At 38.2% G+C, this 16,621-nt stretch overlaps 2 protein-coding genes across 8 annotated transcripts in view; both read right to left on the bottom strand.

The window, feature by feature from the left end:
* The window catches only part of LOC108746174 (L-lactate dehydrogenase A-like 6A), a 7,057-nt gene extending 461 nt beyond the window's left edge, over positions 1-6,596 (bottom strand). Inside the window, exons 1-5 of one of the 2 annotated variants that reach the window (XM_018482777.1) lie at positions 6,267-6,596; positions 1,826-1,943; positions 1,101-1,274; positions 667-840; positions 134-375 (exon numbers count right to left, since the gene is read on the bottom strand). In XM_018482777.1, the coding sequence (XP_018338279.1) occupies positions 134-375; positions 667-840; positions 1,101-1,274; positions 1,826-1,943; positions 6,267-6,428 (870 nt within the window). In that variant the 5' untranslated portion in view covers positions 6,429-6,596. The remainder of the gene's footprint in view (positions 1-133; positions 376-666; positions 841-1,100; positions 1,275-1,825; positions 1,944-6,266) is intronic. The other variant, XM_018482778.1, reaches the window with a different exon arrangement.
* Positions 6,597-6,690: 94 nt separating this feature from the next.
* The window catches only part of LOC108746173 (L-lactate dehydrogenase-like), a 121,372-nt gene continuing 111,441 nt past the window's right edge, over positions 6,691-16,621 (bottom strand). For 2 of the 6 annotated variants that reach the window (XM_018482771.1, XM_018482773.1), the window contains exons 2-9: positions 12,099-12,227; positions 11,829-11,956; positions 11,515-11,667; positions 10,954-11,071; positions 9,110-9,448; positions 8,659-8,776; positions 8,450-8,582; positions 7,353-8,022 (exon numbers count right to left, since the gene is read on the bottom strand). In XM_018482771.1, coding sequence (XP_018338273.1) covers positions 7,828-8,022; positions 8,450-8,582; positions 8,659-8,776; positions 9,110-9,448; positions 10,954-11,071; positions 11,515-11,667; positions 11,829-11,924 — 1,152 coding nt within the window. In that variant the 5' untranslated portion in view covers positions 11,925-11,956; positions 12,099-12,227 and the 3' untranslated portion in view covers positions 7,353-7,827. Of the gene's footprint in view, positions 7,086-7,351; positions 8,023-8,449; positions 8,583-8,658; positions 8,777-9,109; positions 9,449-10,953; positions 11,072-11,514; positions 11,668-11,828; positions 11,957-12,032; positions 12,228-16,621 lie in introns of those variants that run through there. The other 4 variants (XR_001939153.1, XM_018482776.1, XM_018482775.1 and 1 more) reach the window with 4 other exon arrangements.

Raw genomic sequence — 16,621 nt, 5'->3', positions numbered from 1 at the left:
ATATATTATACAATAATAAATTAATACTATAATTATAGGATGCGAAGGAAAAACAATAAGAAATATAATTCTCACTAAAAAATAATATCACTAAACATAAATTTAATAGTTCTAATAAAATTTATTAGTAAACCTTCATGAACGTAGAGACAGTAAAACAAGCACAAGTATTGCGCACGATAGCATCCACAATTTCGCCTGTACAGATTCCAACTGCCCAATTGTGATATCCTTTCTTGAGGATCAATTCATTATCGGTATTGACAACTTTCGCATGTAAATCACCCCAGGATTCCGGATCCGTTCTAGTGCCGATCTCTTTATTTATATCTTTTAAAGGCATACCCATTACCGCAACAGCAGACCAGACCGGTACTAATATTATATATTAAAATAAAGAGTCTATATGTAAATGAGAATGGAAATTAGCAAAAATTAAATATTTTGTCATAAAATCTTTTCGACTTCTCTTTTTATAAAGCTACGAAGATCCATATAAAGTCGGATTTTGCAATTTAGTCCTTAAAATATTGTAATAAATAAAATTATCTCTACTTCAACTGCACTACAGTACATATATCAAAACAAATTTTTATTTCGCTTTGTTACGAATATCGTATAATTACATTGCTATTATTATAATTACAATATTTTAACACTAATTACCAGAAGCTGGTCCACTCTCGCCAATGATTAACGCTTGAATCGCATTTGCTGAAAGTCCGAGTTTTTGAGCGATAAAATATTGAAATCTGCAGCTGTCTAGAAACGTTCCTAATCCTATAACACGATTTGGTGGAAACCCAGATAGCTTCATAGCAACGTACGATAGAATATCAACTAAATAACATGATCAAAATAATGATTTCATGTATTATACTATACTTATGTAATGTTCGATTAAAATTGACCAATCTCGAATTATAATGCGTTTAAAATATCTTAGAGAATATCATCATAGAGAAGAATATAATCATAGAGGAGCATTAACATGTTGCTATTTATTAAACATATAAAATACTTATTAGAAAAAGCCAGACGGTATATATGTGTAATTTTTTAATATGGCAAATATTAAATGCATAATAATAAGAGTGTACCTGGCTTTGAAAGAATGAGAAGAACACTGTTCGGCGCGTACTTGGAAACGTTAGGAATGACGTCTTTGAAAATTTTCAGATTTTGCTCTAGATAATCGGCTGGCCGCAGATCTTCACGAGATTGGCTTCCAACTGTGATCACGCATACCGCTGCGTCTCTGGCACAAACATAATCTATCGGAGCGTAATACATGTTGGATGATTTATCGTTTATCACAGAATTTTATTTGTTTTGCGCTTTTACACGAGAGATGTATTTGTAAGAAAAATAAACCTATTCTAAAAGATAAACCTATTCTCTCTATATTCAAAAATCAGAGGAAAGAATATAATATGATACAATAATTATAAAATACTCTTCAATTTTTATTAGCTTTATTCCCAGGAAGAAAAATCGACGTGGATCCGATTTTTATTTCTCTGTATTAGCGATACCATCATTTATCAATTGCTAATTAATTTCTAGATAAGTGTGCCGCTTGTGCGTTCATCTTACGGCATCACGTAAAATCATGCATAATTCATCTTAATGTTAATAACACTCGAAATGTCATTCAACGCAATAACGCGGATGTTACCTCTGGGGACTTTATTGCTAATCGCAATCGCGCTGTTTACTTATCGAACGTTAAAGCGTGGTCATTTTGAAATAATTGCTCGTTACTCGCGGACAGTGTAATGACGGTCTCGCTATTTTTCTGCAACCTCCTCTTATCAGACTTCACCTTTGGTACCGACAATTCTGGGATTGCCGAGATATGCTGCCGCATGGCTGATGTCTTCTGCTTCCGTCTTGGCAAGTTCCTCGTTCGCATCTATGAGGACGAGCTCGGAGGCAAGACGCTGCGAAAAAATTACAGAGGGGATGAATGGTTGAACAGGGTAGTGAGCAGAGGAGCTACAGAGTAATTAACGGCACCTAGTTGCTGCCCAGCAGGCAGCGTTATTACGCGCTTCAAATCGTTACGCAACAAGAGCATCACACCCTGCCCGGGAATCACATTAAGATGCGAATGAGTGCGCGATCAATCGCACTATTTGCAAAGTCCCCTAATGCGAGGAATCGGTTAAGATCCGAGATCAAGAAACAGTGTTGAGAAGTGCGTTATTTTCGGAGGAATCCACTATGTCGGTTTCGCTTCATCGTGATCGCCGTGGTTGCCGCCAGTGTCTGGTGACACAAACGATGTCTTGCGCAGGACGATAACTCATTCATGAATAATTATGGGACCGGTACGGCTTCTTCTCGTCGGTTCCTCTTCCCGGGGACTACCGTCCGTCCTACCTCCGGCAGTCGCTACAAGATTTTCGGCCGTAGCGACCGCATTTCTTATGAAATGTCAAAGCATGTCGAGCATGAAGAATGCTTCTACGACCCCCTGTCCGCACGTGCTTCATTTTTCTCCCGCAATCATGGTTTCTTCGTAAATGTTGACTATTTGTTTCCCCATGAATTTTTTATAGTTTCATTAACGTAGCGTACATTAGAGATACCCAGAGATATCGTAAATGTAACGTTATACGAAGTGTGGCAAATGGCATGGCAAACGAGTGGTATAATAAGGGACCGCTGGTAATCTATATTCGTTTTTGAACGATAGATCATTAAGCTTCGAGCGGTTTTAATTTGTGCAGGTTAATTTGTGGTATAATGGGATATTCGGACGATTATGTAAATCACTCCGTAAAAGTTAATGAGCATTTCTCCCAGGGCCATCATATCGTGTACAAACGCGTTTTTGTAGTAATGACAACAAATGGTGTATATTACATGATGTATATTAACACTACGTTATATACACTAAGACGCTTGTATACGAACAGATGGACGTATTTTCCTCAGACAGATGGTACTTTCACACTTTACGTTAAGACAAACGGCGGACTAACTACAAAACGACTTCTTAATATATTATGTTGAACGCTCCTGCTTCCGATCTATTATTGTACACCACTTAATTATCATACTTCATCAAGCGTGTCTTCCGAAAGGCGTAAAGTACCGTGAACTTAAAACTTTTGAATAGATCCATCACTTTTGTTTCGCAATAATCGTAAACATATAACTTTCACTTGTGCTTATTATATTATATATTTTTAATTACAAATATTTAGTAAATTTCTTTTTAATATTTTAGATTTCTTCTTCTTTTCTGTATTATTTTTATTTGCATAATAAAAGGCTTATCAATTTCTTTTAATCGGATAGATATGTTTTTTAATGTAGATAGAAATATTTTTAAAACGTTCTTTTCAACAATGTATTGCACAGAAAATTATCAAGAAATATTTCACACAAAAGAAATAATATTTCCAGTTTCTTTGAAATAATATTTGATTATATATTAATGTATATAACAAAATGTTAGACTTCACAATTAATATAAAAATGTAGAAGATAGAATAAATATTTTTGATCAGTTTCTTGTCTTCCATACTGATCCATATTTAAATAATTACATAGCTGTAAAACAGTCACCATTATAAACCAGAAATATTAGATAATATATTTTATCAATGCCGAAATGCAGGTAATAATCATTTTTCATTAATCCTTGAAACATTTATTCTCGTCGTGATAAGACGATGATAAGTTTGGGAGCACGTTTTACTTTCCTTTTACTGAATCATTTAAATGCTCACAATTTCTCACTATCTGATACTCTGTCCGTAAGATGACATAACTACTTGCATATTAAATATCGATGTAGATATGGTCCAGGATATATCAACGAAGTATCTTCTGCCAGTATAATTTGCACAGCTTGATACGGGCCATCCAACACGGTGTGTCACAATGAGACAAGAAACTGAGAGAAGAACAAGAAAAAAGATGTCTGACACGCTACAGTTGTGAAGAATTTGGGTAGGTTCACAAGGTAGACGGCAAGCTGTAGCGATCGTATTTTCGTACTTTGCGATGATCTCGTTGAGATGCAATCTGCCATGCTGCAACGCAAAGTGCAGCAGCACGACTCGGTCATATCTTTCACTTCTTGCTCTTCTTCTTGAAACGCTTCTTTTTGTTTTTTTCCACAGCGTCTTTTGCTACCGAACGTTCCGGTAATCAGGAGATCTTCATAGTCATGTCGGATCAGCGCCATCAAAATTTTGAGTTTCGTAGTTAGTCTTAAATAATTTATATTGACTAGAATGCAATAACATGTTTCATATATTTCTAATTAGTACACGTTTCGAATTTTTATAAAGACTAAGGAAGTCATTTGTCATTGTCAAAAGAATCAAGGAAGCGGTTTTGAGAAAATTTATAATATTAATTTGACATGGAACGCAGACAATTTTCCTCAAAAGCTGTTATCATGTACGATAACGAGTTTCGTTTATTTCTAATTAGTACACATTTTCTAATTTTTATAAAGACTAAGGAAGTCATTTGTCATTGTCAAAAGAATCAAGGAAGCGGTTTTGAGAAAATCTATAGCATTAATTTGATATGGAACGCGGGCAATTTTCCTCAAAAGCTGTTATCATGTACGATAACGGGTTTCCTAATATCCTAGTTATTCTCGGTACTATCCTGACTCCTCCTCGATAATATACACGATAAACTCCACTATATATTATTTAGTCTCTCGATATACACCATAAGTCCGACCAACGAGAAGTCTATCGTCCGTCAGTTACGCCCTCCGCGTCTCACCGCATGCACACACCATTGTTTGCCCTCGTAAATTTGCGGAAACTGAAACCTAGAATTAGTCGCCCACATTTATTACCCTCTACCGAATGTACCCAACATATGGATACAACGCTAGCTGTTGCACCTTGCAGCCCACAATGCGTTCCTTCTAACAGTTAATTTTCCTTCTTGATGCAACAGATACGAAATTATGCCTAAAACAATACAATGGTAATACATAGTTTCATTTAGAATGTTACAAACAATTTCATATTTCTCACATTTTCCATTATTACATAAGCGGTACTTGTTAAGATCCAAAAGTAATTCTATGCGTAACTGTGGAATTTCTTCTTCTATGAAATTTTTCAAAAGCTTCTAAGCACATCCTTCATAAAATCTTAAATCAACTATTATATTGCAATACTATTTGTATTCGTTTCGCGAGGATTTCGAGACGAACGGTGTTATAAATTGCAGTCTCTCTCCATAGTTACTAACATAAATCAGTCAGTTAGAGCCGTCTTGCGGGGGCGCATTGGCCGACGTGTAAATGCTCGCGTTACGATCCGATAACGAGCGAAAGGTTCGGCCCACTTCTCTACATCTTCTATAGTCTTCTCCCTGCTATCCTCTTTCCTCTTTCATGTTCCACCCTACTCCTTCTTATAGCCGAATTCCCTCTTCTGGTCTTCCGTGGATCATTTGCATAATAGCCTTTTTGAACCGGCACACACGTACACACTAACGAGCTTACATTCAGGAGCCCCTGTAGACCTGCAGGTATACTCATACACGAACTTACACACGTTAGGGCATTCCTTGGCTCGTCCTTTGTTGGGTGCGACTCGAGGGTATATCTCTCGAGGTCCACCAACGTGTAGCATTATATCTTTGATCCTCGACGAACAAATACGAATTACGTGCTCGAACCATGTGGATACCGGCGCTATGTCTCATTCACTCGATATCATTGTGGACATGTTTAGATTGACGTATCGAGCACATTATCGTATCATCTAATGGAATGAGACACGGATCTATTACGCACGCGTGCATTAATCAATGTTGATATACCTTCGAAGTATATAAATTGTACATCAATGAAGTAGTAATATATTAGTATTTTAGTTATTGACGTTGACTTATATGCATCAGCATTTTTACGTAGTTAATGGTAATTTGTGAAATGTACTATTAATTTCAAAATATTACACTGTTAAAAAAACAGATTATAAATTTATAGAATATGCATCTAGAATTACTGGGCGAATTAATTTCTAAATAAATTCTTATTCTTACATAATATTTATCATTAAAGGTTATAAAAAGTATAACAATTTTTTGCTCATTATTTATGTATGTGCCATCATATGCTTAATAAAAAATATGTGCTGCTACATTTGATAAAACAGTTAAATCATTGTTATAATAAAAATATATAGCGTATATGCATAAAAAATTAATTAAAAAATCAAAATAGTACGAAAGGTTAGAAACTAGAAAAAAATCGGAAATCCACCAACTTTGAATAGAATCGCTATAGCGACCGCAACACCCTTAGGCGCACTGCCCACGACGACGACCTTGACACGATGGCCATCCACAAGATGTTCTGCCTGTTTGGCCAGTAAAACTGTTACCGTGTTGCTGGCTACCTCAGGTGATTTCTTTTTCGTTTCGGTCATATCCGCGATACACGGATATTCTTCACTTCGAGGTATAACACCAAATAATTTAGACAAACCAAAAGTCGCTTGACATTGTGAATATTTCTAATTGAAACCACAAAATTTTACGTATCGTCATTAAAATTTACATAAGATAGGATATGTCTGGAAAAGCAGACAGTCGAAAAAAATATCTTTGACAGGAGGTAAATGAAGTTGACAACGGAAATGTAGCAAGTAGATTTACTGTCAATTTGAAATGACTACATAAAATGGTATGTGCAATAAGGTGATTATATTGGTTCTGTACGATCGAACGTGAGAGAACTCTCTCTGCCTTTCGTGTTCAACATACATATCTCGTACGTTCATAATGTACTATATGTACGAGATGTGAACCTCAAGTTATCTTGTAGCGGGAGATATACAATCCGATTAACACGTTCGATCACAGATGAAAAGATGCTATCGATAAATTCAATCGTACCGTACATAATCAATTATAATCGGAAAGAATGCTCGTTATACAAAAAGGTAAATGCTCGGGGCAGATGTAGAGACGAATCGCCAATTGGACGTATCGTTCCTATGATTTTCGTTTTTCTGCGGATAGAAGGTCGTAAAATTGATCGACAGCTGTGCTACGAAGCCACACAGGTGGGATGCGCTGCGTTCCTGGAGAGATACTGCCAATTTGTATTTTACAGGATATTTGAGAAGGGATCAAAAAGCGATTCTTAGAAATCGACTCTTTTATTCCTTATAAACCTCATTAATTTAGTTTACTATCCTTTTTCTTATTATAAAAATGTAATTCTGTTTCATCCCAATAATTATTCAATTTCTACGATTAAAAAAATTACATATTATATATATATAACTTTATATGTATAAAATACAACGACTTCACTACAAAACAAGACTTAAAATTAAAAAAAGATTGTAGTTTAAATTATCCAATCTCCTTTAGCCGCAACTCTCAACCTTATACTCGCATGCAATGGAGAGTGCATTTTCATCCGCCCTTTCACCTTTCCGCTGTACATCGTTCGGTTGCGTAAATCAAAATTCGATCGAGTAAAAAAAAACGGTAATAAGCTCCGCACGCGTGGAATATTGTAGCGTGTACCGTTCGCAGGCAATCTTAGGAGAACGCGGCTGGTTTAATTTTCCAGGAAGTCGAGTTTCACTCATATATCGTTTATTATGACGATCGAATGTACGCACGCAGAAAACCGGTTACCAGGTGCAGTATTGCCCTTATTGATGAAGATGCATTCTAAAACGTCGTTCCTTCTCTCCACTCCCTTTCCTCTTTCTCGCTATTTCCGCGCCATGTATCCGTTCGCATCCGTTCGCATCCGTTCGCAAGTCCTTCACGTTTCTCGCTCTCCTCTTTTCCTCGGTCTACCGGTCGTCACTCTTCAATGTCGCTCGATTCGCGAAGAATGCCACACTCACGTAACACATTGCGGATGCTGTCGGCGCACTGTTGTACCGCCGTCTTTTCCTGATCGTTCAGCTTCTGTCGCACCGTGGCGTACACACCTTCCCGACCGAGAACACAGGGTACCGACATGTACACGTCTTTATCGGTCCCGTGGGCACAACTCTGTGAACAGAGATTCCTCGATCTTGTTTTTCCCGTCGTGTCAATCGGCACATGCGAATAAATGCACCTGAGAACGCTTTTCTTAAGGTACAAAAATACTTTACTTGTTAGTAAAAAGTCAACATAATTATAAAGTCAATAAAACACAAGAAAAAGCGAATTAAAAAATTATCATTATCTTATAACTATTATATGCAAATTCCTTTCTCTCATATTCGATTCTTAATTAATTATCCTGTAATCTGTGTGTTCAAACCAATTGGTACCAGAAAAACTATAATATTGAATTTTTATACAATTCAAATGTGTCTTAGAATAAAATTAATTCGTTTAATTTTAGAGTAATGTTAGCAACAAGCTATTATAAAATCTATCTTAATTCACTCAATAATTTTACTGAATGTGTCAACTTGATTATATCTCTCACGTGTATGTACGTCGACACTGGCAATACGACTTTAGTATTCCTGACGATGGCATCGACGATCTCAGTAGTGCAGAAGCCCAGAGCCCAGGAGTTCGGTCCTCCCTCGCCCTTCTTCCGATTAAGCTCCGTGTCGCTACGAACACACAACGCGTAGATTTTATTACTTTCTTAAATTTTCTCGAGAATATCCAGTGATCTTAACCACTGACGTTTTATTTACAGCTTCAGAAATGTCATGCCACTTCTCGGGATCATCCGCCTCCCCTATTCGTTGGTTTATGTCTCGTATCTTCGTTCCTGCCACGTGAACGCTCGACCATATGGAAACTGTAAAACGACAGATGTTGGAGAGAAAGAGACGTTAACTGTTAGATCGTTTACAATATAACTATAGTATATGTAATACTTTTCAGTATGAATAACATCTTTGTAAAAATCTCGTCTGTGTATTTATAACGTTTAGAAATACTCCAATAGATGCAATTATTAGTGTAATAATAATATCTAGTACAATCTTATCACTAACTACTATCAACAAATGTACAACAAATGTGTAACTGCTATGTAACATAAATACATTTTATATCTGTATTATATTCAATATTTGCTAGAATTACATCGCGAGTCTATGTAAAATTAGTCAGGACGTCAATCAAATACCAGATGTGTCGCCCTGTGCGCCGATACTCATGCAATTGATTGACGTTCGCGCCAGTCCCAACTTCCGACTCAGTAAATCCTGAAACCTGCAGCTATCAAGCAGAGTCCCTGTGCCAAGCACTCTGCTTGAAGGAAACTTGGACAACTTCCAAGTGATGTACGACATCACGTCGATCGGTTGAGTTACAACTAGTAACACTGCCTTGCAAGCCAACTTTGCAATTGTAGGCACGATCTTCTTGAATACCTCGATGTTATGCTTGACATTGATCTCCTCTTCAAGTTTCTTTTCACAAACCGCAATTATTACTACCGTCGAATCTTTTACCTTGTAGATATCTAAAATACAATCAATTGTAGATCGTAGATTATCGTGGAACGGTGATTTCCAGATACGTGTGTATTTTAATATTTTAACCACATTTTCCTGAGAGATTTAAGGTATAAATCGTTTCGAATCTCTAGAGAAGACACCAATTCACGCGAAAGGAGCCGTAACGGGAAATAGCTTCGTTAAGAATCAGATACGCCTTTCCGGAGAATCTCTCGCCGGAGAATGACGTCTTTATTCAAGCGCGCAATCATCAGCTCCTCGGAAGTGCGTGGAATACAAAACGACGAGAATGGATAAGAAATTTTCTCCCCTTTCGAGAGAGTATCACCATCGGAAGAGATGCGCTGATAATGACAGCGAGGAAGACAATCCGGCATGGTCGGAAAAATAAAGAGTACAGATCCGAGGCAACACCTTCACAAAATGCTTGTAGTAACACGCAGCGGTATCGCAACTATACGGAAGATACATTTACGACGGAGAAAGATGTTGTTACAGATAAGTTGGCAAGCCCGTAAAAAAGTCGTCCCACTTGTTCCGGTAATTGCTACCTCGCACGAGACAAGATCAGAAGAATCATTCCGCTATCCTTTATAAAGGTATAAATACGGACGCTACGTGTTGTACGCAATGCCGAGAAAAGTCGAACCAACCGAAATCATTTTTAAGATCGAACGTAGTGCAACTCGATGAAACTACCCACGAGATCAAATCCGATCGTACTACATACTTTCCATTACTGTCCTGGATTCCCACGAAGGATACAATGCTTTTATAATCAGCCGCTCATCGGACGGGGTAACCGCGCGTCGTACGCACGCTGGAAGCAGAAACAGAAAAACCACGTCGTGGAGCCGATCACGGTCGAGATAAATAAGAGCGGACGAGATTTACGAGAGTGTCCGTGAAAAGCTCGGGGGAAATGTTCGTCCAGTTCACCAGCATATAAGCGATCGACGATGTAGATGAGAGTAGAGATTAAAGGACAGGTCCGAGAGAATTCTGGCCTCTAAAACTTGCTGCTGACTCAAAACCCACTTATGCGAGAACATTGTTTCTGAATCGCTGCACGTTGACAGAAACCCCTTGACGCGGGCAACCTAACGGATCGTTGATTTGAAATGGGTGTTGATCGGAGCCGATCGTGACACACTGCAGGACGCTCGGCGGATTCATCAGTCCGGACGTATCAATCTAAAATTTCTGGAATTTGTGCTGCCTCGCACCTAACGCGCGAAAGGCCTACATCGTCCATGGACATTCACGACTGGTTGATTCCATGATTAGAGCACGACGACGAGATCTAAAGTGTTAACCGCTATGACAACTCTAACACTAGCTTTATCTGACATAAATAATGTGACGAGACGTTTTATGTAAGGATGATATATGGTCAGAAGCAGTGGGAAGAAGTAGAGTTGGATAGATGTAGGTATTATATAACTGATATAGTTTTTTATTTATTGCTACTATATAATATGTAAATATGTATCTTTAGTACGAAAAATACCTGATGTGCCAACTACCAGAGGGCATCCCAGAAAAATACCAGCGTGCTGAATGTCCTCGGCTTCGGCAGAAGCTTTGTCTGAATTTTGATCGATCAAACAGACTTCACTCGCTATCCGCTAAAAAAATTACGTAAAAACAATTAACCAAAGCTTGTGAGCTATATAGGATTTATCCCAGAATTTTCGTATAAACTTTAACAAGTATGTTTCATGTTTTAAAATTAAAAAAATATATAAACAGAAATCCTAAAATACTTTACAAAAAATTTTCATATATACATGAAGATTTCCTCGCAAAAAAGGTGATAAATTCAAAATTATATTGATTCAAATTTGTATTTACATGGACATCATTTTAAAATATAAACTTGTTTTTCTAAAAAGTAAAATTGTTTTTTATAAATTTTATATTTTTGTTATAACTTTTTAATAAAACATTTTAAAATTTATGTTTATACAACATTTTTTCTTATTTCAGCTCATAGAAATGTTGTTAGAGTTTATATAAAAAATTCTGAAACACTCTGTATACAATAGCTCTATATATCTTATATACAGACTCTCATCAGAATTGCGATAGCACAAGCCATTCCAACTTTTCTTGTACCCACGATCGAAATTTTGACAGAATGCGGATAGACATCGCACGGTCCCAGCTGCGTCGTTATTAAAGCATTTTTCGTAGTGGTTATCGTAATCGGAGTTTTATCAGTCTAAACATACGTTGTCCTATATGTCGTAACTATGCCTACTTGATAATCTACATTTTATATCGGTAGAAATATCTCTACTGTCATAAGCGAGCGTCATTTCTCTTTCTAAGTTTGAATTCATTTAGTTGACAAGACAGAAAAGAGCATTATCCCCGTCTTACATCATCGCCTTCGGTTTCATCAGGTACTTTGCTGTCGGCGTTGCTGTCCCCTCGGATATCATCCCTTCTAGGTGTGTCAGATCCTTCGTCAGCCATGCTCTGGTCGTTGCTGTTAGATTATCGAGCAGCTGCATGAGCAGTACATTTAATGAGAACACGATCCTAGTCGTCTGTATACTTTAGTAACTATGTGTGTAATCGCACCCTACTCGTTCGAGACGTATTAACGCTTTAGATGTATCAACCGTGTTGTTTCATCATCCTTATTACCTCAATCGCGTGATTTCCTTTTCCTTGCGTTATTAACTTCGACTGACGCGGTGGTCGCAACTTCTCACTGGAGCTTATAAATGAATAGCGGTTGAGTCGGTGCTCACATTTATGCAGATCCGGATCGACCTACGCAGAAACGAGTCATCGGTTTTTGAGGTGAATCGGGTATATCGCCGTTATGAGGAAGAGAAAACGTCCGTGAAGAAGAAGTAACCGCTCGCGAGAAGATTCCGATTGGAAGAATAACGGTGGAACTTATCCGCGCACTTTGCTGTAAATTAACTGCAGGTAGTCGTAGAAATGCAAGTAACTCTCTTCGTACCTCCCGTCGCGTCGGTGTTCCATCGGTACGCTCCCGCGCACACATACTTGCAAACATATACCCATGCACGTGGTTGCATATAATATGCGTGTACACGCGTAAAACTCTCTGCTATGCCGAGACCTATTAGTTGATCACAGCGAACGAATATGATTTTAATGACTGTTCCGAATGAAATAATTAACCCCTATGGCATACCTACATGCTAAATCACACGAGACTTTCTCAATCGTTTCCACACGAAGGATTTCTATTAAAATCCTGAAAACAGATTTTTCCTTAAAATGAAATACTGCCGACTACGACGAAACTTTAACAGCTAATAATGATGCAAAAGCTCTGCGTAATATATTTCATAATACATTATACGCCCTCTTAACGTTGAGCGTGAAAATAACCGAAGAATTTTATTTATCTTTTCATCTTTAATTTACATCAGCATTATAATAACTTAGTAATTATGACCGATGAAAATTTATGTAAAGAAAAATTCAAACGTGGCGAAGTCTCATCCAAGTTTCAAGAGAAAAAAAATCGTCTAATTTATCATATATGTTCAAATAAGTGGACAGGAGATTATTAACGTCACCTTGTTATATTATTTTCGTGACAGGCCTAAAGACTCCGGGCAAACCATAACAAAAAAAAAAAAAAGGAAAAAGCATGCGATGCTATATATTCTTCCAAATGTACGCGTTGAAAGTAACTCCTTGCGCTTCCGATATAATACTCGAGCGACAATCTTAACCATCTGAAAAGGGACCAGTTAAAAAAGTAAAACTTTTCCATTTACTTTGGTGCCCGCAGATAAATCATACCCACTGCATTTAGGAGTAGCGGGCGAGGCGTTCCCGGTAGTTTGGGTATCGCGAAGTTTTAACACACATTCGAAGATGGATCTGCCTCTCGAGAGAGGTCTCGTTTTTCACACGTGGTCCATACGACTGGTCCGATCCCGCGCTCACGGACACATTCAATTTTAGCGTTAATAATTGCCGGAAAAAATGACGATCTTAAACGTGGCCATTCATCAGGACCGATCGATATTGCGAATGCGCCTTAACGACGGAGAGATACCATCGGCCGTCCTGCTACAAAGTTATTGAATCGCGTCAAATAATATACGAGCCAATAATGTATGAATAGTCCTGCAATTATGGCCCGCCGATCGTATCTAAGGGCATGTTGTAATTTAGTAATCGTTCATTCTCACTGCGTCGGACGGAGAATCGACGAATATATCGGTGGATATCGATTGCGGGAGTGTGGGATTTTTTTTCCACAAGTTTTCCAAAGTTTAGGAAAAATAATATTAAAGCAATTCGCACAACTCGATAAAGCAATCCCCCGTTCTCCACGATTACTCGCTACATCATCTGATTCTCTCGCAGCGGCTATACCTCGCAGGTTGTTGTAGGTTTGTAATAGGATAATATGTTTTCTATCTTTTTAATGACCCCGTGACACTTGTAACCATTCATAATGCCAGTTAAAATCGGTATCTACCAATTAAACGATTTCCTAATAACATCCACGCCGGATCGGGAAGATGGTAGGATCGGAGGTGAGGAAGTAATTTCGAATCTGACATTTATAGTTAAGCCCCGCGAGTGGGAACGAAGCGCCCTGCTTCCAGATAATTAATTCTCTACCTTAATTAATCATATGAATTTTATTGAACGTCGAGGTGAAGAAAACGCGGTACGAATTGATACAATATCGTCGTAGGAATTTTCCTATGACAAAGTCTGCCGACCAATGCCAGTATATATTGCCAATTCTTGCTCTTTCAAATTGTTATTGTAATTCTGCGATCCTAAAATGTACCCTAAAATGTATTGATGCGAAAGAGGCCCCCGTACGAAGACACGAATCGATCGCGATAAAGGCACGATTCGACGATAACAATATCTCGTAAGGTAAGATTTAGTCGAGTGGATGGTGCAAACGAGTCCCCGCTTACCGCGGAGATAATCCTCGAAGGTTGGTCGTAAGCAACCGATCTTCTGGTACCCAGACTCAGTCAACCGATCCAGACACCGGCTTGCGCATGCCTTCGGTGCACAATGGTAGTATTGCAGCTGATACAAGCATGTTCGCCGTGCAACCGGAATTTTAATTGGCTATTTGTTTGTCCGCTACACTTCGCAGAGCTGCTATTGTCCGCCCTGCCGCAGGAGAACGACCATCACCTCTCCTCTCTCTTTCCTTACCTCGTCTCTTCTTCCACACCCTTTCCATTGCTCGTGGTCGTCGCTTCATCGCCCAGTATTAATCTACTTTTAAGAAAGGAAGCGTTTCACGCACATACATACACGCTATCACGAGATCGCTCCCTTAATACGTTAGAATTGTTTGATTTAATCCTTGAAATTGGAAATCTTTTCTCCCACCACAAATCGGTATAAAAAAAAAAGATTAGAAATTAATTAAATTTTTTAAATCAAACACATTACTAAGTTTTATATGTTATATTATTAGTTTCGTTGTTTACAAAACAATCTGGTAAATATTATATAACATTATTGATCAATATATTAATAAATACTGCCTCATTTTAATTCGATGTATACACATCATAGTATGTATGCATATATTTATTAAACCAATTAATATCGTATAAAAAAATTTTATTTTTTCGACACATTTTATTATTTTCAAAATACAGTTCTCATCTAAATGCATTATTTAACATAATTCCTTATTTCTTCACATTCTTAAAAATTTCTGACTCTTACACCTTTTATGCTTATTTTATAATTTTAATTCTATTGTATTAAAATATATTATGAAATCATTCGATTTTATGTTCGTATATTTCTGTGCTATATTGATATCGTTTTGATTACATTGCTTCTATTTTTTAATTTTTTCTCGATATGAGAAAAATAAGTCAGGAAGCTGTAGACTGCCACTCCACTTAATCAACAGTGCAAAAACAATGTGGTTCAACTGTTGGAAAGAGTTCCCTAAAAGTGAAGCAAGAATGGCTCACGAAATATAGCACTTTTTATGTACGTTGCACGAAAGTTAAAACTTATTCCAATTAAAATGCTATCTTTACTGTAGACAGATAGACCCGAGCTCGAGATAAAAAGACTGAATGACCCAACATTAAAGAAGGATACATGTTACGAGAGATCATGCCATCGGTGCACTCTTGGAAACAAAGATCACGGACACAAAATCGGCAGCCCAAGAAACATATTTTATTGATTTTTTTTTTATGCATCTGTTGCATTGATTAATCGCAATGTTATTTATAAGACTTCGAGATTCATTTTCGCCACGGTAATTATGGACCATTTGAATGGGTTGCGCGAGGGGGTTTTCCTTTTTGGAGATGTGCGTGCGTTCCAGCACGCGTAATCTCACCAATGATCACGTACGATATTAAAAATTTGCCAGCTCTCGGCTTTCAATCGAACGCTGGAGATCTCGGAGCACGGTCGTAGGAGGTCGGGGCTTACGTTACGTACGACCCCCGTGGCTCGCTGAAATATCGCACGGACGCCGGTTCATTTCGATATTCTTGGCCCTGGGGCCCCGATGAGGAGAACTCTTCTCGGGATCGGGGGCGGCGGAGAAGGGCCGGCAAGAGACCTCTCGTTTTATTACATTGCATCGGAAAGAGGCGAGGCTGACGCGCAATTGTTTATGCCCATGTCCCGCCCTATCGGACGCATCGGACACATTCGAACATATCTACGACGTATACGCCGAGCCCGTTGCACGATGGTGGTGGTGAACGGACGTGGTGCGCGCGAACTGTGTGTACTCGTACCCTCTCGTCCGCAACTCTACCAACACTCCTCTCCGTACTCCTCCTCTTTGTTTCTTCGTTCGGGCTAAGATTATTAATGGCCAGACCGAGGTCCGATACCCCGAAGTGTCAGTCTCATGACAATGACGAAGCTCACACCTCGAGTCCACCCTCCCTGTCTTCTTCCTTCCACTTCTCTCTTCGTCTGATGACGAGTACTGTGCGTTATCGCGTGTGACTTCGATTGACGCCGTGGGTTATTGCAATGGAAATGGTGCGATTTGCAACGCACCAAACGCTCGAGATCGCACAATCAGCTTTTCATGCATCATTGTTATTGTTATAATATTTTGTGATTTGTTTCACAATTTCAATAATAATAATCATCTTATATACACATAGATGGCAATGAATATTTTAAAAAATTTTAACTTG

The sequence above is a fragment of the Trachymyrmex septentrionalis genome, unplaced genomic scaffold (assembly GCF_001594115.1).
Source record: "Trachymyrmex septentrionalis isolate Tsep2-gDNA-1 unplaced genomic scaffold, Tsep1.0 scaffold16, whole genome shotgun sequence".
Lineage (NCBI taxonomy): Eukaryota > Metazoa > Arthropoda > Insecta > Hymenoptera > Formicidae > Trachymyrmex > Trachymyrmex septentrionalis.
The sequence above is the reverse complement of the archived record's forward strand: the minus strand, read 5'-3'. Positions and strand labels throughout refer to the sequence as shown.